Source organism: Ursus maritimus, unplaced genomic scaffold (assembly GCF_017311325.1).
Source record: "Ursus maritimus isolate PB19 unplaced genomic scaffold, ASM1731132v1 scaffold_4, whole genome shotgun sequence".
Classification (NCBI taxonomy): Eukaryota; Metazoa; Chordata; class Mammalia; order Carnivora; family Ursidae; genus Ursus; species Ursus maritimus.
Window position 1 is genome coordinate 21,821,603 of NW_024426552.1, and position 26,926 is coordinate 21,848,528.

Below are 26,926 nucleotides of genomic sequence, written 5' to 3' on the forward strand. Positions count from 1 at the left end.
ATTAAATTCCGATAAAACACTCATGAAATATTCATGTTTCTTTTCTCATCACTCACAAACATCTTTCTTATATAAATTAATGTCATTTCTTCATACTATTTATTTCTCTGATTTATAAAATTATATACATACAGTCAGAGTTCATTAATTTTATTAAAAATTTAAAAATTATTTATACAGAAGCTCTTTTTATCATTATAGCAGAGACCAGGCTGAGTACAAAATTATGAATGAATTTGGGTCTTCATATTGAGATATGTGGGCAAGTTTCTAGCATAAAAATAATTTTACATAAGGGTGTTATTTCACTCAATTTTCTTCCTACCCTTGTTCCCTGTATATTTTGATCTATGCAATTTAAATTCATTAAGATTGCTATTATATATAAATTTCTAATTTAGCTCATTTTTTTAACGAGAACAATGAAAACAGTCCAAGATATTCTTGTTTTGATTTTTAACATATAGAATTCTTCCCATTACATTCAAATTAGAGCAAATTTCCTTTCACTGAAAATACAGAATTAATGTGGATTACTTTTATCTCCCTTTCTTTGCAATTCATAAGTTTATTGCACTTGTATTTAAAATAGATGATTTTTGAAGTCAATTTCTCTTTTACCATGTGAAATATAGTCACTAAAATGATAACCATTTTTCTTCAGGCACATTTATGTTGGAAAGGGTATAACTGTAGAAAATATTCCTGGTAGAGAATTTTTAAAAGCACTGGAATTTATTAAGATATTAAAGTCTGCAGTTTACAGCTTATTTTAAACAATGATTATTTAAAAGTGTTTCTGAAACTGTAACATTGAGTAGTAAGAATACAGAAATCCAGTATCACTCAGGCAACTGTAAATAACATGGATTAAAGAAATATTGGAATAAGAATCTTAAGTGTAATTTGAAATGATGTTATAATAACTTTTAGGTATTGGTAAACTATAGGAAAACCACACATCCTCCTACAGAAAAACCATTCCTACTATACTAAAAAATAATTATGTCTCATAGATTACTTAAAAAACAAACAAGCCAACCCCAAAACCCTCTCAGACCCTTTTAATCACAACTGGTAGCCAACAGTTTGTTGAGATCTGGTATATTACGGCATTGTAACCCTGAAGTAACTATCATGTTCACGTCTTTAGACTACGTGAACTCTTTACTCATTATTTAGAAGAGATGCCTGCCAATATATCACAAACCAAAGAAAATTTATGATAATATGTGTTTCAAGAACACAGACAAACACACACACAAAGGTAAGAGGAAAAAAAGGAAACTCCTTTTTATAGTTAAAAGGGACCATTGTGTGTTTGGTTGATGGACAGGGGAGACAGAAGACAGAAAGACCTAAAAGGATGATCATGTCATTTGTCATGCAGGGACATCTTCGGAGGTGCACTTCCAAAAAAACAAAAGCAAAAACAAAAAGTAAAAAAAAAAAAAAAAGTAACAAAGACATATCAATTATTTCTTTCATTATTTTTAGTGACACCGTAACAAAACATAGAAAATTCCTGATAAATATTGGAAAGTGACACATTCAAAGAAATACCTGTATGGGTTTTCTCTCCAACTTTAGTTGATTTCCATGCTCATTCTCATTATTTTCCTCCTGTATTTTAAATAATCGCTAGCCTCTTTTTTAAGTATGAACAAAAGCAAAAAGGTTTTATATTCAATAATGATCACAGAAATAGTTATAGGCGATAACTTTAACAAAATGTTTCCACTGACAATAAGTAACTTTCTTTCTGAGTCACAATTCAGAACAAAAGAAGCCCAATCCTGTATATTTTCACTACAAAAACAAATTAATAATTAAATAGAAAGAAATCTGCCCTATGTTATTATTCACTCTGTTTATAGATACAGTATCGTATATATACAGTATGTTCCTCGTTTTACCACAGAAGAATCCAGGAACTGTTGAATAATCTGAAATCTATTACAAAAACAGTTTTAAACAAAAAAATTTTGAGATGAATATCAAATAGTATGTTTTTCAATAAAGAGCTGGTTGTATTAAATTATCTTTTGAATTCTAACAGGTTCTTTTACACAATGTAAAAATATCTACCAATAGGCGGAGCTGCCTTATTGAATAATTTCAATGGGTTCCACTTACATCATAGTCTATGAAAATAGTTCTTGTGGTTGTATATTATACAATATATGCAACCTTACACTGCGTCCGTATCTGATGGTCTTTGTTATTCTGGGTATTATTGGGAAAACTGCCAAATTCTGGAGCTTAATTTATATTTAAAATTTCTACTGAATGTGCATATGAAGCTAGCCAGTTTCCAATAAAAATGTGAATTTTTTTGCCTATAAGCTGCACAACAGAGCAGAAAGTTTAGCTAATTATAGGTACTAATCATTAGTAAGCAATATTAATATGCTCATTTTTCTTAAAAGTGTAATTTTCAATACTATGTGTTCAATATATAAACTAATTAATTAAATATTATCTGTTTTAAAAATTGAAAAAACCCACATATAAAAATGTACTGTTACATCAAAAATTATAAAAATCTGTATATGAAGATGAGACAGTAAGGGGAGGTAAACTAGACCTACAGAAATTTCAGAAAAGTCTCAGGAATTTTAAGTACAAAAAGATAAAAGCACAAAACTGGATGATCATCAGACATTTAAACAATTGTACTCTTGTGCCCTCTTCTCAGATTTAAGAGAAGAGGAATTCCTCTCCCGCACCTCGTCAGAAGATGAAAGGTCTATCATCTGGATAAGTGGGACCAAAGAAGTTTTGTACTCTGGAATTCTAAACACGAGGGAGCATGGAGTTTATTTTCTGGACAAACTTTGTGGGAAGCATCTGACACCATCTGAGAGAAGCTGCTTTTCCACAGTGTCCTGGTCGCCAGGTATGCCAGTAATAACTGAACAGCCTCAAAATGATATCCAAAAATAGTTACCATTTCACAGACCTCTGTTGAGGTTAGAAACCCATCTGATGTCAAGGCTTAAAAAAATCCTATGGTTGCACAAAGCTTTTTTGCTTACTTTCAAATGCACATATTCACGCAAGGATCACCAAATACTTGGGGGAAGTTTCCAATGTGAATGATAGAGAACAAAACAAATAACGACAACAAAGTAAGTCTAGGAGAAGAAAACCAAATCACAGAGCAAAAGTAACTCTGAAAATGAAGTATCATTACAATTATCAGAAAGATAAGAGAAAACACTGCATACATGAAATAAATGATCAGAGAATGAAACATCAAACAATTTTAAAAATTGATAGGTAAATTGAAAAATATAAGAGTTAAAAATTTAGGGTAGAGCAAAAGATAAAAGTAGAGACAATGAGAGAAAACACAGGAAACATGGGAAGATTACTTGAAAAAAAGCTAACATTTGATTAAGAAATTCTAATACAAAGCAATGGGAAAAAAATTACCAAGAAATTGTGCCGAAATCTATCTTACTTCTAAAGGGCACTAATGTCCAGTTTTAAAAGCTAAACAATTCTCTGAAGCAAATAATGTAAAAGCACACTTTGTAGGCCATATCAAGCCTGCTGCACTCAGAGAAAGTGACTGGGGGTGGGGGCGATGGGAAGATGGCGGAGCATGGAGGTGATTCCTAGTGAAAAACTAAAACATGGAGGAACTAGGTGTTGTGACAGTGCTGTCTGTACATGCATATAATAAACTTTTCATTGTTGATGCGGAGCCTCAGCCTGAATCTATATAAATGATACTAAGCTTGTGGTTTTGGAGTATTCAAGACAGAAAGATTCTTTATTCCAAGAGAGCTGCTGGTGCCACTGAATTTAGGGGACCCCTTTTGAGACAAAGGAAGGTACTGGAAAGTAGCATCTCTTTAGTTGCATCAAAATCTTTCTTAGTATTTGATCTATTAATCTTTATTCCAATTTAAGCTCCTATTTAAAATCAGTTTGAGGACCTTTTGGGCACAGGCATACAGTTTGTAAATCTAAACCTATACTTCAAAACAACCTTGGAAAAACTCCTTCACAAAGGTGAAAATGGATTTCCTTACTATATAAGTTGATTTTTTCCCTTCAGATTTTAATTAAAATAGAACTAAAATTAAAACCTGGATAAAAAGGTTGGCATTACATGTAATAATGAAGCACGTAAATAACCTTAACCACATTTACAAACTAAATGCTATAATGTTAAAATTACCATCTACAGATTAAAATATACATATACTACAATTGCACCCTGCAAAGCCATATTGAAAGTTTAGTGAAATTATGCAATGAAAGAACTGTAAAGTCCAACTGTGAACTTATTTCTAAATTGTAGTTAGTTATTACAACCTTTGATTAGTAAAGATGGTGAGAATTTGAATAAGTTTCTAATGAATGTCCCATTTACAAAATGCTACTATTTTCAAATAAAAATTATCTCCCTTATTTTCAGGAACAAAGAGAAATTCTACTATAACCTTAGACTCAAATAAAGCAGAGCATATAATAATCGTGGTTGAGATTGGATGACGTCTATGTGTGATTCTAGCTGGCTAAACATTTCACAAATTAAAAGAAATAGATTATGCTATCTGAGAGAATTGTTCTATGCTCTGATAAAAAGAACTTGATATTTTAAAATGTTAATTTTTCATTTTTATTTTGAATACTGAAAAATGAGTAGCTGTTTTGCAAGATTATTATCTTCTCTTCATTTGTGCCCAGTGAGGTATACAGAACATGCTTACAAAGTGTTAAATGATAGGGTAATGAAAATGTCATGTATCCCTCCCAGTCAAAAAGTCTTGCAACACCTGTGATACATATTTTTTCACTCAAAATTAAATGTCAGAATGACTCATATTCGAAGTTTGAATAGTTCAAGTTGTTGATATCAGATTTTTTCACAATTCTCCATGTTTCAAAATTCAGTTTTGTGTCACATTAGTGATCGGGATGATCAGTAAGACTTCAGCTAAAACTTGAAGAATATAATAATTGGTCTAGACTGCAATTGCACCCTAAACCTAGGACTAGGTGCAGACTGAGCAGGTGAAATTCACAGGAAATTAATTAATGAGTTATTTAGAATCAGAATCTACTAATGGGAACAAATTTTTTTTTTTTTGCTAAAATTTTCTTGCTTATGCCATCACAATCAAGCAAGAGCTGATATTTATTTCTAGGTAGAAGTAGTTACATGAATAGTATATAATGAATTATAGATACTGATGAACAAAGAAAAATAACTGAATGTCAACTAAACTCATATAAATTAAAATAGATAAATAAAACCACACTGAGGGTAAAAAGTCATAGCTGAAATGTTATGACCATAGTAACACTGTCTGTTCACAGATAAACCTAAATCTATATTTTAACAAATGCCTCAAAGGCAATGAGTATAATTATGCTTATAAAACTTTCAAACTTTAAGATGATCAGTTCAAACTATAAAACAAAGGCACAAAAGAAGCATTTCTTCACTATTCAAAACTATGTATGTGCTTTAAAAAATGTCTTCAGAATTTCAACAATACAGTCACCTATGCAGCCAGAAAATCAGGTCTTTTAAATATGCTAACAATTATACATACCATTTTCAAAAGTCTTTTTAAATGCACATACTATCTTATAGAAAAGGAAGGCAAACTCTGAAATATGAAAAAAATGATGTGGATGGGGAGACCTGAAGCTAGAGGAGCAGCCACATAATTGTTTTTCTATCAATTACTGCAGTCTTGTGGAAAATCTCACTGGTACTCAGACAGCTCAGAGCTTTTGCACAGATCTGTAATATAGAAGATTGGATTTGAATGTCCTCACTGGGGAAAGAAGAAAGAGGGAGATGTGAGACTTGGACACCTGCACGGAGCCAGGAATCTCAAAGTTCTTTGAAGAAAGTAAGAAGGAGGGTTAGAAAAAAATTTGTTTGGCTTGGCCTTGAACCAAATCCCAATTTGGCAAAGAGGGTTGGATAAAAACTCCTTGAAAATTAGTAACTATAAACCTGCTCTCATAGTACAGAAACTCTCATATCAAGAAATAAATTTAGAGTGTTCAGGTGCTTCCACCTTTGGAATATTCCAGGGCAACTACCTGAAGCAAAAGAATATCTTCTGTGGAAGAAGGTCTTGCATGATTATAGTAAATAGGATTAACAAAATATGAGATCACAATTTTAAATCATAAAATATACTACCAAACGAGCCACCATGAGTGAGATACTGCTGAAACATACAGTGAACTAATATAACATATACATTAAAAATATGATGATTAAAATTTTAATAGAAAGTTTTAATGGCAGATATAAGTAAATTAAGAATCAGTGAACTAGTAGACAGAACTGAAAAATAACATGGTAAAGGAATGAAACACAGTAAAATAAAGGTAAAGAGATATGATAGTCTAACTTCTCAAATAAGTGTAGCATATAACCTGGATATCAGAATAAATGAATAGAGAGAATGAGGGAAGAGATTATATTTATATTCAAGAAGGTAATGATAATAACATTTTCCAGAATTGATGGAAGACATGGATCTTCAGATTGAGGAATACAATGAACCTCAAACAGAACAAATAAAGAACTCCATATTAGGACAAGTAATTAACCTCAAGATATCAAATTAAACTAGATATCACAAAACCAGCTTAAGAAAAAAGTCAAAATATTTGCAAAGAAAGGACAACTTCCAGCAGGCTTTAAAATAACAAGGGAAGACAGAAGAGAGTAAAATATTCTCTTTAGATTACCAAAGGAAAGTAATTATCAAGCTGGAATTGCATACTCAGCTAAACTATAATTTCAGAACAAAGTCAAACTAAAAAAACAATTTTAAGATACATTTTTTTGAGAAATGAATGAGCTGCAGATCTCCTTTCCAGAATATGTGCAGACAATCATAAAGTTAAAGACAATTTTTAAGATTTTCACTATTGTTGAAGCTTCTCTCTGCTCCAGATCATCAAACTTGATGAAACCAAAACCTCTAATATGATAGTATTTAGAGGTGGGTCTTGGGGAAGTAATTGGGCTTAGTGAGGTCATGAACGTGGAGCCCCATGATGGGATCAGTGTCCTTATAAGCAGAGGGAGAGAAACCAGGACTTTGAGTATTCTGGTCTCACCAGCAAGCTTTAAGCTAGCCCAGTCTGAAGGCACTGGATATCTCATTCACATAACGTCCTTGACTGATATTCAAGACTCACCAAACAGGTTTCTGACTCATGTTTTCTTTCCAATATAAAATACTCACAGGTAAAGAATGTACCTATTATATATATTCTGAATGTCTAATTTCCGGGACAGCGATTTCTCATTGTAAATTAGCAAATGTTCTTTCTTGTATATCAGTTTTATAAACATAGAAATATGCTTCTGAGAGATGGATACATGGAGTAACAAAATCAGGTTTTTGAACATGAACAACTTCTTCAGATCACAGATGTTATAAATCCTTCATGTTGTTGCAACTTTGTAAGAAGTCTTGAGGGAATCTATTAATCCTCTTCACCAGGGTGGAGGGGTGAGGTGTAGCAGTACTATTCTGCCAAGTTTAATTTCTTGAATAGTCAGCTTTAACATTACTTTTCTTCAGGGTTGTGCACAAGCACCCACTTCGAGTGTTCTGTAGTGTCAGAAATAATTCATTTTTCTTTCTGTCTCTCACCTTTCATGTCTCTTGTTTTCTCTCTCTTAAAAAATATTATTCCTGAATCTAGGATAACGGTTTCTTCTACTAGAGTTCCAGAATTCACTTGCTTATTCTTTTGGGGTACTATCATCTCTCCTGAACCACATAGCATTTGCACAAAGAACATTAACTATCCAAATCCTCTCATCATTAAAAGAAATGATAAGAGCTGACATGTTGGAGGGTATTATTTGAAGTGTGTAGTAAATGACTGATGATGGATTGATGAATATTTCTGGCACTTCTATCAAAAAGCTATATTTACTCTCAGTAGAAACGGAAACTGGAATGATTTTATCTGTTCTGTCTCTGCTGTCCACTAGGACAATTCTTCACAGGAGGGCTCATGCTTTTCTTCATAGGACAGCTCATGTCTTTTACAGAGCCCTTACACCATATATGTTAGGATCACGCCAGGGCCAGGGCTAGCAGAGGTGGGACACTATGGAACTACAGTTTCCTCACTATTTTCCTTCCTCTCCTTTTGGGCTATGCAATGTAGTTCTATATCCCAACCAATGGCGTCCCCCTCTTGTAATTTATTACCATTTCCTACATTAGCTTCTTCTTTTAATGGGAAAACAAATCACATTTTCACAATGATGAAATTCTATATGTGAAAAGAAGTGCTATAAATTGTTTTAACTTCTTAGAATTAGCTTAATCTATTACTCAAAATGTCATAATTTGTAGGAACAACTTGAGTATTCAAAACACAATTTTGAAATACATTTTAGTAGACATAATTTTTATAGATGGCTTCATAAGTACATATATAAGATTTCTACATTTTACAGTAGGACTTTTATACCTACTTACAGAAGAAATCCTACAAAGAAATGAAAAACATATTTCAGAATATTCAGCCATTAAATCTGACATGTCAGTAGTTTTTGTTTTTTTTTTTTCTTCCCACCATCCAAATTCTAAATACTAAAATTTCTCCCCTAAAATGGAACTTTGGTGATTTTGCTAAACTCTTCTGTATTTATTAAAAACGAAAACTTTCCCACTTTCTATTAAAATTATTCTCAAGAAGAATATGGCAGTGGAAATATCTTCCCAACTCTACTTTATTAAAAGAAAAAAAAAAGTACACATTGAAGAAAAATAAAAACCCAATCACACAAGAGCCCTGAAGGTCAGCTTGAATTAACCAACATACTTTGAAATCACTGACTCACTTTGAACTCCATGGGAGCGTACTATTTTCCAGGTTTCTGATGCCACTTCTTTGACATCCACTTGATAGTGATGAATAGGCACACCTCCATGGGAGTCCGGCTTGTTGAAAGAAACCTTGGCTGTGGTCTGTGACAGCTCTATAATCTTCACTCCATAGGGACTGGATGGCACATCTACGAAAAAGCAAAAACAAAGGAAATATAAGCCAGGTAATATGGATGGCCATTATTAAGACTTAATGGTGTCCTGACAATTAGGAATAAAGGAAAATTGCTCCCTATGTCACTTAATATATTTGAATTAGAGAGCTTGCATAAACTGCTGAATGAAGTCTTCAAGTTGCAAGAAAGTATACATTAGTCAATCTTAACTACAGGAAATAAAGAGTAAAATATTCATTATCAAATCTCATTGATCGAAGCAATAATTTTACTTCTGCCTTTTCTATACAATATGGGGATTTTATTTGCATTCAAGGAAAACAAGCTCCTGTGTGTATGTCTGTGTGTGTGTGTGTGACAGAGAGAGAGAGGGAGGGAGGAAGGGAGGGAGGGAGAATGAAGGTACAATTAAAAATATAAGAAGAAACAAAGAATTTATTGAATTATTAGCATAAATATCTTCAGTGAAGATGTGAGATTTATTTTCTTTTAGTCATTAAAATTATATTAATAATTTTGGGGAGAGTGTTAAGTTTAGAGCAAATGTCATTATAAACTAAATAAAACTGCAAACTACCTGTTATTGTTTCACTTATGTGTTACTTAACTAAAATAAAGCTTTATTTGAAATACTTAAGTTGTAATCCCTATATTTTAAAAACATTACAAAATCTGTCTTGTGTGTGTTTTTGTACTAATCCATTACTCGCATTATTTCAAGCTCAATAATGCATCCTGAGTGAAGCTTTATTTTCCACTATATAGAACTTTATAAACAGCTATCCAAAGTGCTAATGAAGCAAGAGGAGAAAATAAGAGAGAAAAAGTCTCATAAGGAAATTAATGAAACTTCTATTCCAGAAACATGAAGAATTAGAGGTACATTAAACATTGAAGAGATTCTCTCAGTTTCCCTTCCTCTTCCCTCACTGTTTTTAAAAAGTAATCTCTACACCCAACATGGGGCTTGAACTCATGACCCCAAGATCAAGAGTCGCACACTCTAGTGACTTGAGTCAGTCAGGTGCCCCTCTCTTTCTTTTCAATGTCACATTTGAAATAATCATAAAGTTGAAAATTTACATATAATTTACTTAAAAAATATATATATTATAAAAATATACAAGTAAAGGGGTGCCTGGGTGGTGCAGTGTGTTAAGCACATGATTCATGGTCTCAGATCAGGTCATGATCTCAGGGTCATAAGATCGAGCCCTGTGTCAGGCTCTGCGCTCAGCTCAGAGTCTGCTTAAGACTCTCTCTCCCTCTGCCCCTCCCCCCATCTCTCTTTCTTTAAAATAAATAAATCTTTAAAAAACATATATAAGTAAATATATCATCCCTGAAATTAATTTTATAAAAACAAAAAGAAAAAAAACTTGATTGAAAATAACATAGTATCTGCAAATTCCTGTTCTGATATAATCAAACATTCATATAAAAATCTCTAATGGCTGTCAAAAGTCAAGTGAGTCTCATTTGTTACAGTTGAAAGAGAGCACTATAGATCACATAAAAATATGCCTTATAAATGGTACTGGGCAAGAGCCAGGAGGGCAGTTTTCTGGCCTTTTGGATATGAATATTGTAGAGAAATGCAACAGTGTACATTTCAGCTCTAATTAGTAACTGTAAATTATTTGGATATCCTATTAGGTGTGTTATGGAATAACTCTAAGGTCTGCAGATTAATGTGCAGAATACTGATGCATACCAATGTCATATTGCTATTAAAATCTCATCTGGAAATAAAAATTTTAAATGACCTAAAAAATCTATGAAAGTTGCCATACATAAACATTATCATAGTTTCACATTTCTTTAATCCCCAGATTATGACGGTAAATTCTTTTCATCTGTAGGTTTGACCTAAAGTTTGCAGAAAACAAAAACAAAACAACATACACCCACGCTCTGATTGTTTATAATAGGACTACCTATTCTTCATCCCATGCCCGTGACTCTCTAATGTCAGCCAGATCTAAATTGAACATCACAGCATTACAATCTTCAGTTTAAAGATACATTTAAAAAGGAAAGATGCTAAGTACTGAGGGGGGGAGACATGTGATACATCTTGGGCTCCACCTTTGACCACATACTCAGAATGGTCATGGTCCTTGATTCTTACTCTGACCACAGAATTACGCACCATTAGCTAAGCTGTGCCCTTGACATGATACAACTACAGAGAAATAGGAGGCTTTTTTAGCACAAAGGTACCATTACCAAAACTTGAGCCAGCGAGCATCTTTTTCTAGACAGATAGTCTATTTTCAGACGGGCTGACTCTTACCCTGGTTTTTCATTTGTATTTGTATTTTGTTGGCCTCTTCTTTCTGTTACCTAACTAAATATTTTCCTAAATATTTTTTCCTTTTATATTCTGATTTTATATGTTTGACCAGTTACTGACTACCAAATGGATATATATATATCACTGAGAAAAGTGACTGGACTATACTCAGTTCCCAGGAAATAGATGATGAATTAAACATTTCAGTAACTAAAAACAGTATACAAAGGTACAGAACCTATTCAAGTGAATGGGGTCTAAAATGCCTAGAACCAATATCCCTAATTCATCCCTCCACTCTCAATTGTTGTGTAATCACCTTCATTCTCAAGTCTATCTCTTATATACATCACAATAAGTCACGAAGTTATTTTCCTCATTCCCACATCATAATTCTTGTGTTCTACTCTTCCTTCCTGTTTCCACCATTAAGCCCAAATCTTATCAACCTCTACGTGCAATGCCATTAGTGGCTCTTGGCTTCCTTTCCTATTGGACATTCCACCAAATTTCAATTCATATAGTGTGTAAATGCAAAATCAATCTTTCTAAAGCACCACTCTAATCACGTCACTTCCTTGAGTAGGGTATTCAGAGGCTTCCTCCTCTTTATAGCAAGCTTAGACTTTTCAGTCTGGCTTTCAATATCCTGAATTATCTAACCTCACTGGGTCTATGGAAACATAGGATCATATTGTAGAAGACTATCAAACACAGCCCTATGTTTCCAATGGGGCTTGCGGATATTGAATTCCATACACAAAGCTCCCATTGTTAGCATATTTTTCTAAACTACTTCCTAGCACCTTCCATCTCAATAATTAATGAATGCCACCCATCGCTAAATGAATAGAACAACTGTACAAACATGTGTTCCCTTCTTGATTCTTCCTTTTCACCTCTACTAGAACCAGAATAGAGTTAGAAGAAGAGCCTGGCTATATATCATCAGAATCCATGGATCCAAAGTCTGGCCTTGCTACTTTTTTCAACTGCAATCTTGGACAAATCCTTTGTCTTTTCTTCAGTATTTTTCTTTCTAAAGTGGAAATTAGAATAATACCCACTGCTAAGGTTGCTATAAGGATCAAGTAATGCAGTGCACAAAATAGAACCTGAGAGATACTTATCAAATGTGAGTCACTGTCATTTTGTTATCCTTCCCTGATAACCATCCCCCTTCTATTGCATTATTGCATATCCACAATGTCAATATTTTATTTTATTTTTTTAAACTGCGGTATTTTTTATTTATGACACATTTACAGACTTGCAAAATTATTTTTATCCAATACATCACCCTGCATAGTATCTTAAGAATGAACATCATATTCTGGGAGTAAAAAATCCAAGTGTCTTAATAATTTATGCATAACCCAACATCTTTTGGATCACAAAATACCATCAATTTGGCTTCAGAGAACATAAATACCTGTGTAGAATTTTTTTTTAGTCAAGGAACAAAGTAAATTCAACAACATAAAGTAATTTAGTTGACCCTGAGTGTAATATTTTAGTTAAATGGAAGGTAAGAGATACAACATTGAGGTTCAGCTTAGAGATGTGGATGGTGTATGATAGCAAAGAATTGGTGCCATGATCTGGGAGCAGGACAAAACCAACCTTTAGCAGATTGTTGTAGGAATTGCTGTATGACCCTGGGCAAACTAAATGCATTGTCTATTAGTTTCCTTATAAAAAATAAGGGTAACAAAGTCAACACTAAAGTTGCTGTTGTGAGGATAAGTTGGTGGATATAAATCGCTGGAAATTCACAAATACTATTTTTGCTTATCCTTCCTTTAAAAAGCCTGTCAGTGTATAAATAATGTTGATAAACATTTTGACATTTATACATATGCTTAAAGCCACAGCTTGATCAAAGTATAAAAGTGAAAACTTCCAAAAATTCTGCCTGGGTGATTATTTTATCTTGTGAAAGTTAAAAAAAAAAAAAAAGGAAAAAAAGGAAAAAGTTGCTTCTCTGACTTTAATTCTGATAAAATAAAATAATGGAATTAAAATAAAGAGGAACTATGGGGCTCCTGGGTGGCTCAGTCCATTGGGCGTTCAATTCTTGGTTTCAGCTCATGTCATGATCTTGGGGTCCTGGGCTCCATGCTCAGTGGGGAGTCTGCTTCTCCCTCTCCCTCTGCTCCTTCCCCTGCTCTCTCTCTCAAATAAATAAATAAATAAATAAAATCTTTAAAAAAATAAAGAGGAACTAGTAAGTGGAGTCAAAGGTACATGGAGCCTTATTTTTAAAAAAAGAGCATGGCAATCAGATATGCACAGAGAGGTTTGAAAACAGATTCAAAATAATACATCAAATATATTTCTCTAACAACAACAACAACAACAAAAAAAGCATCCCAAAGTAAAGATACACGTTATAAAGCAAAATTCTGAAAGTACATGTCCAAAGATACACATGCGGAAGAAAAGGAAGGGAGCTCATGAATATAATGTGAGTGCATAGGAGATCGTGGATGAGTAAATGTTTTAGAAATATTTTTAAAGTGAGATGAATCATGGAATTACAAAACAGTATTTCCTCAGGCTTCAGGATAAGCTGAGATATAATGTGTTGAAGACAATAGCAACAACAAAGATTAGTTCTGTGTATGTGTTTTAGCTCTTCACACTCTTCCTCAACTGTACCCACAATTCTGAGCAAATATCAATAGATCTCAATATCAAGAGTGAAAATAGAAGTCATCAAGCAAGTTCATTCAAATTGTATCCTATCACTTCTGGATGAACCTAAAATGGAAGGCTGCCTTCCTCTTTTTTTGAAGGTCAAACCCTACATCTCTGAATGTTAATTTCTTTAACTTTTCTCATCACCAGAGAGCTCTTCTCTTCCCTTTTGTATTTTTAGTCTTTTGTATTTTTAGTCTTTCTTGTGTCTTATTATCATGAATTATAAAGATCTCTCACATGACACACTTTCTTCAGTCCTACTCTCTTCTCATGCCATAAACTCTTCTTTTGCTTCCCTGTCATGCTATTTCAACAGGCTGTTCCTAATTTCTGCCTTAACATCTTTACTTCTGGGAATTTGGTTTTCTCAAATGCTGGGAAGCTGGCGACAAAGGTATGGTTCAGAGTTACTGACTCAGCTTTCTCCGCACAGATGAGGATGTGGTATGGCTAAACTTAGATCCATTGGAAGAGTTTGATATTTGTCAACTTTCCCTTAAGTGGAAGCACTCAAGTGAGTATTTGGCCAGAATGGTGCTTCAAATCTAGGTAACAGAAATATCTCACACAATTTCTGTTGACACATCACATCCATTTCTATCATCTAAGCTACTCCCCTTTATCATAAAAAATGGAAGGCTAAAATCTTCAATTTCCCAGACTTACTTGCTGGTATGGTTTTAAGTGCAATGAAGGCGCTCAGGGTGAGGTGCTCGAGTAAGTGGTTGAGAATACTGAGGGGGAGGGAACACCACTCCCACTTTTCTGAAGAGGTGCATCTGAACAAGAGGACCTACAGATGTGAATGAAGCCAGAAGCTGGACTCCCTCCCTACTCCACAGCCTATTCACACAATTTCTGGTGCGGGGTGGCTGTCAAGTCAGCAGAGGGGCAGCTCGGCAGTAGGGTTTCCCGACCTCTGGTTAACAACTGCAGACTTGACCTCTGGACTGCACTTTGCTAATTTGTGATCTGAAGCCTGAACTGGTGACTCTCTTGTCTTTCCTTTCCTCTGCCTTTTCAATGATTTTATAACCACCCAACTCTCAATATTAAGTCCTTTTCTGCTTGGTTTCTTTGTCAGTCTCCATCTAATATTAAGGGAATTGTCACCTAAAGGATTGACCTTCCTGGAGTCAGCAAGACCATGTAACATGCAGCCTCACTAGCAATTGCATGCACCGTGGGGACTATGCTGAGATGGGTTCCATCTGCTTCTGCTCTGAGTGGCCACCTTACTTCCAATAAGATTTTGTACATATTTTTCCTATTTCAATTGTAAACTTAATCTAACAGAATAGCAAATTTGCAACACATCTAAAATCTTATGAATTTCTTATTTCACTACCTATCTGGTTTTCTCCAATTGTCAAATCCAAAGAATTATTCGATTGATCTTTCACAACACTTGCTCACACAACTTTAAAATTTTCTTCATAAAAGTGGTGATATTAACTCTCTGAATAATTGTTTTTCATTTTATTTGTTCCTATATTTTTAAGTCCAACGATTAACCTGAGGTAACCCAGGGATCTCTCCTTAATTAGATCATTTTTACCTCTAATAGTCTCCATTGAAGTGCTCATTTACTCCTGAGGTATAAGTGGAAATTATTTCCCTCTAGAACACTCAAGTGTTGACCCTTCTCTCAAGTCATGGACTCCCCATATCCCATTATTAATAGGACATTTCAATTATGAGTAATAAATAAATTAAATAAAACATACTAAATCTTTTATACATTCAATAATTCATCTAAACTTACTACAAGCCAAGCAGTTTTCTTTCTTTCTCTCTTTTTTTAAGATTTTATCTATTCACTTGAGAGAGAGAGAGAGAGAGAGAGCGCACAAGCAGGGTGAAGGGCAGAGGGAGAAGCAGACTCCCCGCTGAGCAGGGAGCCCGATGTGGGACTCAATCCCGGGACTCTGGGATCATGACCCGAGCCGAAGGCAGACGTTTAACCAATGAGCCACACAAGCGCTGAAGCCAGGCACTTTTCTTTTATTTTTAAAAGATTTTATTTATTCATTTGACAGAGAGAGAGACAGCCAGCAAGAGAGGGAACACAAGCGGGGGGAGTGGGAGAGGAAGAAGCAGGCTCCCAGCGGAGGAGCCCGATGTGGGGCTCGATCCCAGAACTCCAGGATCACACCGTGAGCTGAAGGCAAAGGCTTCAGGACTGAGCCACCCAGGTGCCCCCAGGCACTTTTCTATGTTGGGGATAGAAGTGAGACAGCAATCCCTATTCTTATGGTGGTTACATTGTAATTACATAAAAGTAATTATATATATATATATATATATATAATTTATTGTGAATACTGTGGTCAAAAATTGAGCAGGCAAGGGAGATGGTTATGGGAGAATAGGGATGGAAGTTGAAGTGTTGTAGTTTTAAAAATAAAATAAGACAAAAATCAGAGAGGGAGACTCTTAGCTATAGGAAACAAACTGAGGGTGCTGGAGGGGAGGTGGGGGGATAGGGTAACTGGATGATGGGCATTAAGGAGGGCACTTGATGTAATGAGCACTGGGTGTTACATGCAACTGATAAATCACTAAACTCTACCTCTGAAACTAACAATACACTATATGTTAATTAATTGAATTTAAATAAAATTAAAAAAAGAAAAAAAAGAAATTGGGTGAACAAGAATATCTTTGCTATAAAAGGTGATATTTAACTAAGGGCCTAAAGGAAAAAAAAAAAAAACACAAGACTGATAGAAATGCTAGGAAGAGAAAATAGTAAGTACAAAGATAAGCTATGCCTTGGGTTTTTAAAGAAGGGGGGTGATCTGTGCAGTGGAGCATGACAAGGTGGGGGGATAGGAGACAAAAGTCAGAGAAGCCAAGGAGGGCAGGGGAGGAAGAAACACTGTGAAGCCTCATAGGCTTTTATAATCACTATGGCTTCATCCCTGAACAAAATGTTAAACCACCAAAATGCTTTAAGCAGAAGAGAATCATGTTTATTGTTCATTTTTTAAAAAAATAAGTCCTCTTTATAAAAAAAAATTGTTTGTTTTTAATTTAAACTATACTCTAGGGAGCACAGGCCAAAGCAGGAAGACCAGTTTAGAAATTTATGGAACAATCTACATTAAGAGCAAAGCAGACCAACCAAACAAACAAATAAAAACAACCAGAATACAGAATTTGACTTCATGAAACCAATGAGACTCTTGAAGCACCTTGCTAGTAGAATCAACAAGACTCATCAAGGAGTTGGGCCTGAGTAAATAAGTAGATTCAAGGATGACTGAAAAGTGACAGTTGCCATTTATTGAGATGGAAAGAATGCCAAAGGAAGATAGGTAGGGATGAATATAGGAGATTGGCTTTGGATATCTGGACATCTGGACATTTGCACTGCCTATAGAACATCTAAGGGGAGAGGGAATTAAGCAGTTGGATATAAAAGTATAGCATTCAGGGAAAAGATCCAAGCCGAAGATATATATTGGAGTTACAAGTGGAATACAGGTGGTATTTAAATCCATAAGAATTTAGCATATCAAGGATATGAGTTTATATAAACTAAAAAGAGATCCAAAAATTGAGGTACACTGATTTTTAACAGGTCAGAGATTTATAACGATATCAAGGAGAGATCAAGCAAAAGATATCAAGGAGAGCCCAATGAGGAAGAAGGAAAACCAGAAAAGTATGGTGACATGCTAGCTAAGTTGGAGGCTAGAGAGGTGATTCAAGGAGAAAAAGTGATTAATTGGGTAATAGTCTGCCACTAGATCAGGAAGTATGAGGACTGAGAATGAGCCACTAGGTTGAGCAGGAAGAAGCTCAATGGATACCTTAATAATGGGTTTTATAGAGCAGTAACAGTAAAAACCCAACTGGAAGAGTTTGTGACAGAATGAGAGGAAAGTAATTAGGTACATCAAATATAATCAATTCTTTTGTGAAGTTTATTTATGAAGGAAGAGTGGGGGCAGAGAAATGATGTAGTGGCCAGAAAAATATATAAGGTCAGGATGATTTTTTTTAAAGATAAGAATTATTTTCCACTACAGAAATAAAAGCTTACTTGCTTTTTTTTTTTTTACACTGACACCCACCAGAACAAAAAAAAAAGCAATCCATCTGCCTGTTATACACACAGACACACACATATACACCCACATACATAGACATACATATAAAGAATATATACATTCTATTATAATCTCCCTTTCTGGAACAGTAGACATTACTTTAAGATGTTAAGATTTTTGAGTTTACACTTACAAATTTTAGATTATTTAGAGAAACACGAAAATTGACAATTGGCCCATACCCTATGCCATGCTGAGATCAGTCTCTACAATGTTACCAACATAAAAAGATCATTCTGCTTTGTACATGATGCATGATACATGATACATGATGTAGAAGAATGTAAATGTGCAAAATGTTTTTAAGGACATGCATAATGTGACCACCTCACTACTAACCTGTTCTCATCACCACCACTGATCCTCTCACACAATATGGCCACTAGTCTTCCGTTATTGTACAAGTCCATGCTATTTCACAGGTGGTATCCTTGATTCTTGCCATTTCTCCCTTTCTTTTCAAGGGAGCTGTTTCTACTCAGTCTTCCAGACTGAATTCAGAAGTTGACACCTGTCTGAAACCCTCCCCAAGAATTCCAAACCAAATTCCATTTTGTGTTCCCAAGCATTCCACTTACATTTCTTCTGCAACCCTTTTTCTTTTGTACTCTAACTTCAATGTAAAGATCAGGGGTCATATATTACTCATCTCCTGATTCCCAAAGTCTAAAACAGTGCCTGGTACTTACTAGAAACTCATTATATACATGTTGAGTAAGCGAACTACCAAATGATTAAAAATTGATGCAAGTGGGGCCTCCTTGAAAATAATATCTAGCTATCCTAATTCCCCCTCTCCCCCACCGAGGAGCAGGGGAATTACAAAATCAAGCTGATGCCATACATGGTTTCTGAAGACACACAAAAGTTTGCCTCATAGTTTTGGGAAAAAGAGCAAGGTGTAGACTTTTCCAGGCTAGATAATAAAACTGATCATGTAAGAGAAACCTGGCTTTATATTCAATTGAAGGAAGTTTGTTCCCAAATGAACCAACGTTCACCTGCTTTCAAATTTTATGTAACAAAGGTCTGGATAAAATATGATTCAGATATAAGGGCACACAGATTGAGTATAATTCCATAAACACAGAATTCTGTTCAATTGATCCAGGTTAGCCTGTAAACAGGTTTCTATTCTCAAAAATGACTTGATAGACTTCTCCATGACTTAGGTGAAAATACAGATGACCACACTTCATGATATTTTTGAATTAAGTCAATCCTGGAAAGAGGGCTAAAACATTGGATTTGACAGGGTCTCCGCAGGTTAAAAAGATGAGTCCAAGTGGACAAGATGAGATTTAATAGGGGTAAGTACAGGGTCCTGACTGAGGTTAAAATAAAAATCAATTGTGAAGCACAGCATGGGAGAACTACTTTAGAGCAGTTTGTGTGAAAAAGATACAGGACTAGAAGGAAAAAAAAAAAACTGGCAAAATTGAATGAAATTTTGTATCCTTTAATAGAAATATAGTGTCCAGTATAAGTGAGGTCATTATCACACAATCAAGTTTTACTATGCATTGGTCTACAATGTTCAGATCTGTGTATTTTCCCCCCTAAACTTATGTATTATATCTAAAGAGACATTTAACAAACTGACTTTTACCCAAAGAAAAGTGGTCAATATGAACTACAACTTGGCCACATCAGTAGCTAGCTAATATTTATTGAGTACGTGCCCTGCGTGGGTGCTTTGGATTCATTTTCTCACTTAGTCTTCCCACAATTCTGATCAGGTGGATCTTGGAATGGCTCGGGTGGAGCACTGAGACCCCCTTTGGGATAGAAGCACCCATTCCCAATGTGAGATGTGTTGCCTGACAGCTTACAGCAGAGTCCCTTCCCTGAAAGTGCCCAGGAGAAGGTGACTTTATCAGAAAAGCCTACCAACTAATGAGGCAAATGGGAGCTCATCATATTCAGATTTAATATGAAAAGGATTACAGTTAAGAGTGAAATATGACAGGGGCGCCTGGGTGGCTCAGTCGTTAAGTGTCTGCCTTCAGCTCAGGGCATGATCCTGGCGTTATGGGATCGAGCCCCACATCAGGCTCCTCTGCTGGGAGCCTGCTTCTTCCTCTCCCACTCCCCCTGCTTGTGTTCCCTGTCTCTCTGGCTGTCTCTCTCTCTGTCAAATAAATAAATAAAGTCTTTAAAAAAAAAAAGTGAAATATGACAAAGATGAAATGAAGTTAAAATTATCAATGAACTATCTGATAATGTTTAAAAGTTAGATTAAAAATCTTTTGAGAACTTCAAAAAATACACATATACATATATAGATAGACTGCCTTGTCAGAGCATGATCTATTGGAAGCAGAGAACTGTAAGGAAGGAATGATAATTGTTCACTATATGGTTGTAATTTGATTTACCTTTATGTGTTCTATATTTTTAATTTGTTCCAAGACAGGTATTTAAATCAAAAAAGAAAATATGTTTTCTAGCTAGAAATAAAGATTATCACCCTAAGAAGTGTACTTGAAAAAAAAATTCATGAAGAAGTCTTTTTTAAAAAACAACTCTCTGTCCCTCTCTTCATCTAATTGTATTTGTATTTGGTATTTTAATAAAAAAGTTAATATAACAAAATTGGTTATCAAACACATATGGGAAATATCTGATATTTCCCATAGAATTGTAGTTTTCTAAAGATAGAGTAGAAACCAAAGAGGGCTGAACCAATCCTTGGTCCCAAATAGGAAGCCAGGGCCTAATAGGAAGATCCTGTTCAGGGGTTTTCGGATTTAATCCAAGCACAGTTAAATGTATTTTATTTAAAAAAAAATCATTTGAAAAATGGACTTAAGTTCCTTGATATTAATTGTGAGAATGTAAAAACAAAAATGGAGTTAAAATTAGGACTTGGCCAATTAAGATCATGTGTTGGAAATAGGACCGGAAAAAAAAAAAAAAAGGTGCTGCCCTTCCACTGACCCTTTACTCATAGAAGACTTTTGATTTAGCCAATATTTTATCCTACTTTATTATTGAAATCATCATAATAGATATAATAATAATAATAGTAATAATAAATTGTGTTTTTACATATTTGCCCTAATTTCTGAATGTATCTTTCTTCTGTAAAATAAGTATAAATAATATCTCATGTGTGTCCTTGAGCTACTTTGAGAATTATGTCGATGACTACTCAGGATTCAATTTAGCTAATCACTCCTATGCGTCTTCTTGCTAGAACTTTATCAAGCTGTTCTTTCCCAGCAGAGATAAAGGCAAATGAAGTGGGAAGCATAGAGGTGAAATATCCAGCTCTCAAATATAAGTGGTGTCTATACGCCAATTTCCATACACTGACATATCCTGCCAAATAAAGACTGTACCACCATTGTAAAGAACAGTGCTATTATCACTTACTAAGATATTTAAAAAGGTGTCTAAATAAATTATTATATTTTAGAGTAAAAATTATTCCTCCATATTCAAAAACACCGGTTGTGAATCAATGATGATTTAATATGCAAAAATTCTTTTTAATATTTTAAAACATTTATAAGATCATATATAGAAACTATGTATGCACACACACAAAAGACTGGATTTTTTTTTTTAATCGAGAATGCTACCTATATTCACATGTTATGTTGCTTTTCTGAAGCTACTGTATCTTAGATGTATTTGTTTATTGGCCTTAGTTTCCTACCTTTTTTTTTTTTTTTAAGTAGGCTCCATCCCCAGTGTGGAGTCTGACACAAGGCTTCAACTCACAACCCCAAGATCAAGACCTGAGCTGACTTTAAGAGTGAGACACTTAACCGACTGAGCCACCCAGGTGCTCCTATTCTTTATTAAAAACATAATTTCATATTTATAGAAAATTTGTAAGCACAGTGCACAGAACTTATCTTTTTAATGTGAGCCATTTAGAGTAAGTTGACATGGTGCCAACTTTAGTATGTATTTACTATAACAAAACAATCTTCTACATAAGCTCTAGAAAACAATTAATTTACTAGCTAATCCAAAGACTACAATTGAATTTCACCTATCATCCCAGTAATGTCCTTTATAACAAAAGATGCAGGCCTGGCATTTATTTGTTATCTTTACTGTCCTTTAATAAAGAAAGTTTCCTTAATCATTCCTTTGCACGGTTTTGACACCTGAATGCTGGTTATTTTGTAGATAGTACTTCAATTTGGATTTGTCTTCTCTTTCCTCATACTAGATTCTGATTATGCATTTTTGGCAGGAAAATTACAATTGTTATTCTATATTCTTCTCATTGCCTATTTCTGGTAGCACCCAAGTTTAATTTTCTCATTACTGGTGATGTTAATTTTGATCACTTAATTAAAGTGGGATCTGGTAGGCTTACAAGTGTAATGTTGCTGTTTTTCCTTTGTAATTACAAAATAATTTGGGGGTAGGCACTTTAAAAGTGTTTCCATTTATTTATTTATTTATTTTGTCATCTAACTTGCTAAGTTTTTTCTCAACATATACCTGCATTAGCAACCACTGATGCCCCTCAGGTGAGTTCATTTGTATTACGGTATTTGTTAAAAATGGTTGATGGATGTTTTTGACGCGTGTCTTTTTTTTTTTTTTTTTTCTTTTCCTCTCGGTAAAACAAATTGTTTCAGGCTTATCCTGTACTTTTTTTGTTTCAGTCCTAGAATCAGCCATTTTTATAAGAAACCCTAGTTACTTTTAGTGAAGAATAGTATTTAGAAACCAAGACGTGGATGCCAGCCATGTCTGCTCTTTGTTGTTGAGGTGCTGGAGTTCCCAAGACCTCCCTGGATAGAGCTAGTTCAGAAATTGTTTTCTTTTCTTTTTTTTTTTTTTTTTAATTTCAAGTTTTTATTTAAATTTTATTTAGTTACCACATACAGTAAAATTGGTTTCAGGTGTGGAATTGGTAAAATTGGTTTCAGGTATAGAATTTAGTGAATCATAACTTACATATACAGAAATTATTTTCTAAGTAAGATTCCTGACAAAAAGCTCCTTGTAGAAATGACTGAATATACACACACAGACACACACACACAGACACACAGACACACAGACAGACAGACAGACAGACACACACACACATATCCCTTTACTTCTTTTCTCCTTTCGATATCTACCTACATACACTAAAACCAGACTTCACACTAGTAACTCCAATACCCAACCATTACCCCAGGGTCATTCTCGTTTTTGTATTTTTATGTAAATACTGATGTTACCCATATGCTTGTAGAAATGAATCATCCATCACTGCACCCACCACTTTACTTGGACCTCTCCTTACACCGATTAGGTTCCAACATTCCTCTCCGGGTTGCTGTTTCTGTCTTGGCACATGCAAATCCTTCTCACCTGCCTCGACTCCAACACCCCACACTAGACCACTGAATCCCTCTTTAGTCTATTAACTCTGCTGAGGGTCTGACCCCCTATGGTAGGCTGCTGTGTCACCACCTGCATATAGATGTCTACCTTGCTCAGATGTAAGACTTAATTGTAAAGGAGGTAAAAAAGGAAGAAATGAAGGAAGGAAAAGATTTTTGAAACAAAGGAAGTTAAAAAGGTAGCTTCTTCTTGTATTTTTCTCTGAATATATAACACATAATTTCATGTGCAGTTGTCACTGTTTTAATTTATTGCCCTTTTAAATCAAAATAATCTGTTACAGTATAAAATACCACATGCCAAATGATCTGGACCTTTTACTAGGTCAGATAGGCTAATGAAATATTGAGCTGTGATATTGACATCTATTTTGAAATATTTAAATTTCTACATAACATTTCTCTTACATTTTATTTAAAATCACATTGCACTTTCATTGTTCAAATTCTTCAGGAAAGACTAAATTTTGTAAGCATTAAATAAAGAGGCCCCATCAAAGTAACAATGTTTATAAATGCTGAGGTTTAAACATAATGTTTCCCACCTAAGGCTCAGGGTCTAATTTATTTTTATATCTCTTTTATAATTTCAGTTGAATCTATCTCTTTCTGAAACAAATTTTAGGTATGTATTTGTCACAAACTTTTGAAATATTAGGAAATTTGCAGTATTCAAGACATATTTCCAATAACATTTTAGCTCTAAGGTTGAGTGAACATTTTCCAATTTTTTTTTTTTTTATGCTTAGGGCTGAGGGAAACTCATTAAGTTAGTATCTTCATTAGGAGGATAGGTATCAAATACATTTTTCAATGAAAAATATTATAGTAAGAAATGTGCGATATGAATGTATACAGACATTAAATATTTCCTGAGAATTTAATAAGATATCAAAATCTCATGAATATATTCTTTTTTTCATATTTTTCCTAGAATTACAAGCACTTAAAAATTTTTTAAAAAGCACTTAAACTACATTAACAAGTTTACTTATACAAACCTACATCATTTCTAAGAAAGCAATGTAAAAGTGTATATCAGTACTAATATAATTGTATATACACATACTGACTGATTACATATTTTGTTATTATTTATAAAAAAGTTCAGAAGAAAATTTGCCTAATTTCCTGAGGCTTGGAATTTATATACATAGTGAATGCTTCTGATAAGTACAGATCATGCTCACTTCAATTTATTATCAATGAATTTTGAAATGACTTCGCACATTTCATTTTCCTAGAATTTAATTTCTTGTGTAATAGTTTATTCATATGCCTAAATGTGGAGAGTTTACCTCCTATGATTTTCATTGAGATTAATTTTCTAAAAACTTCATGGTAGGTGATAAATATTCATTATTTCCTTTCTTCCTTAATCTCTTCCTTCCTCCTTTTCTCCCTAAATTCCCTCTCATGCCAATATTTTCCTTCCTCCTTTCTTTCCTAAAGCCCTTTCACACAGTCCCTTCTCTCCCTTCTCCAGTGTAGCAAAACTTGAATTGGAGAAACAGATTTCAGTTACATAATAATTTGAGTATTATTAGCTTTGTAAACTTTTAAATTTCCCTTTTGGTCTTTACAACTAATGACATGACTTTACATATCAATAGAAGTAAATATATTTCTTTGTGTAAAATTATAGTTAGATACTAGAACCTACTTAGAAAACACTTTAAAATATTTTCATGGAAGTTACCTATTCTTTTAAAACATAACACTACAATAATTTTCTGACATTTCTCTATGTAGTCCTAAAAGACAATAAAGCATGTTTTTGTATCTTCAGAGCTATGCAAAATATACTACAATGTATATTTTCAGACTTCCAATCAGTCTTGTAAAAACATAATGCAAATTCTAGAAATAAATATGTGTGTGTTATATGTAATTTATTTATACAACTAAACACATAACTGGATTTCTAGTTAAAATGAATTGTATCTACATGTTATTACTTCAATATCTTTAAGCTTTTGGGGAAGAACTAGAATGTTTTCATATACAAAATGCAACAGTTTTCAATGAAAATTATATAACTCTAAGTTTTCTATTTGCCTTAAAAATAAGCTTATTATTTGTACTTTCAAGTTTAGGATCTTAAAATAGGTTAGTTTATTTTCTCTTAAGATGTCTTTTTAATTTTTTTGGTAGGATTCTTACTTAAAATATAATTTGTTTTCTTAAGACATACCTTTCCTACTTCTTTTGTAGATAGCTCACTAGTAAAGTTGGGGGATCAGAATCAAGGTTTAAAATTAATCTTAATTAGTAAATATCTTCTACATCCTCAGTATCTGTCAAATGCAACTGTCCTAAATTTTTAAGCACAGGTTCATTCTTTTTAATAATAACCTATATCATGACTTACAAAAATGAAGCTATTTGCTTGTAGAAATAATTTATGAGATCTCAGAAATTATTGTGCTATACTTACCAGCCAAAGCAAGAATATATTCTTGAAATCTTGTTCCTATACGGTTAGTGGCTGTGCAATTATATCGTCCAAAGTCATTGTCAGATGTAGGTGCTATCTAAAATAATCATAATAATAGAAGTTTAACAATTTTAAAACAATATCATGGCAGTTTTAAAACAGACCCTAGTATGCCTACCATCTTCACACCTGTTCAATTATTCACAACTCCTTGCTATAACTCTTTTTTTCTGTATCAAAAAGTGTAATACATGGACCTATATTTGCACAGGACTAGGTGAAATATAGTTTATTAATTTATTCGGTAGACAAATGCCACCATTTTATTATATCTGTTGAATAAGAAGAGATATTTGTGATGTAAAACTCAGAAAGTAGTACACAGTTTGAAAAATATAGATTCTGCAGTTGCCACAGACATAAACTTGAAAACAGAACACTTGTACCAAAAGCATGGTTAATTAACCCTTCGTTTTCTTTTTTAGCCTAAAGTCAAGCAGATTTAAAGTTCATGAAAGGCTGGAAATACATCAGTTCTTTTCCCCCCCTCATGATTTTATTGAATACGAAATATTAATGAAGGATGAGGACTCATTCTAAAAAAAAAAAAAAAAAAAATCTTTCCAGGAAGGTATTTTGGAAGAAAATGTTGCCCCTGTGTAGCAATCCCTGTAACAGGCACATTATCCTGATGGGTAATAATAGTATCTTGCCTCCATTTCTGTTCAATTTCTATCATTCTCTTTCAGTTTAGGTGGAAAATAGCTGACCTCAGTCCTTACACATTTGAAGTCCGTAATTAAGTTAACCTCCCAGGAATCTATTGCTGAACGTTGGGGCCAACCCTGTAATTCTAATGTACTGAAATTCTGAAGTATCAATTCAGAAAAGAGATTTGATGATAGTAATAGATATAATTTTCAATCCCGGTAACTATTATTAAGAGAGAATATGCTTACAACAAGAGTTGCTGTTAATTTC

At 33.9% G+C, this 26,926-nt stretch overlaps 1 protein-coding gene across 1 annotated transcript in view; it reads right to left on the reverse strand.

Annotated features, from left to right (window-relative positions):
• Positions 1–26,926, reverse strand: part of NCAM2 (neural cell adhesion molecule 2) — a 210,242-nt gene that overhangs the window by 70,735 nt on the left and 112,581 nt on the right. The window contains exons 11-12 of the mRNA XM_040621667.1: positions 25,946–26,042; positions 8,864–9,037 (exon numbers count right to left, since the gene is read on the reverse strand). Of these exons, the coding sequence (XP_040477601.1) occupies positions 8,864–9,037; positions 25,946–26,042 (271 nt within the window). The remainder of the gene's footprint in view (positions 1–8,863; positions 9,038–25,945; positions 26,043–26,926) is intronic.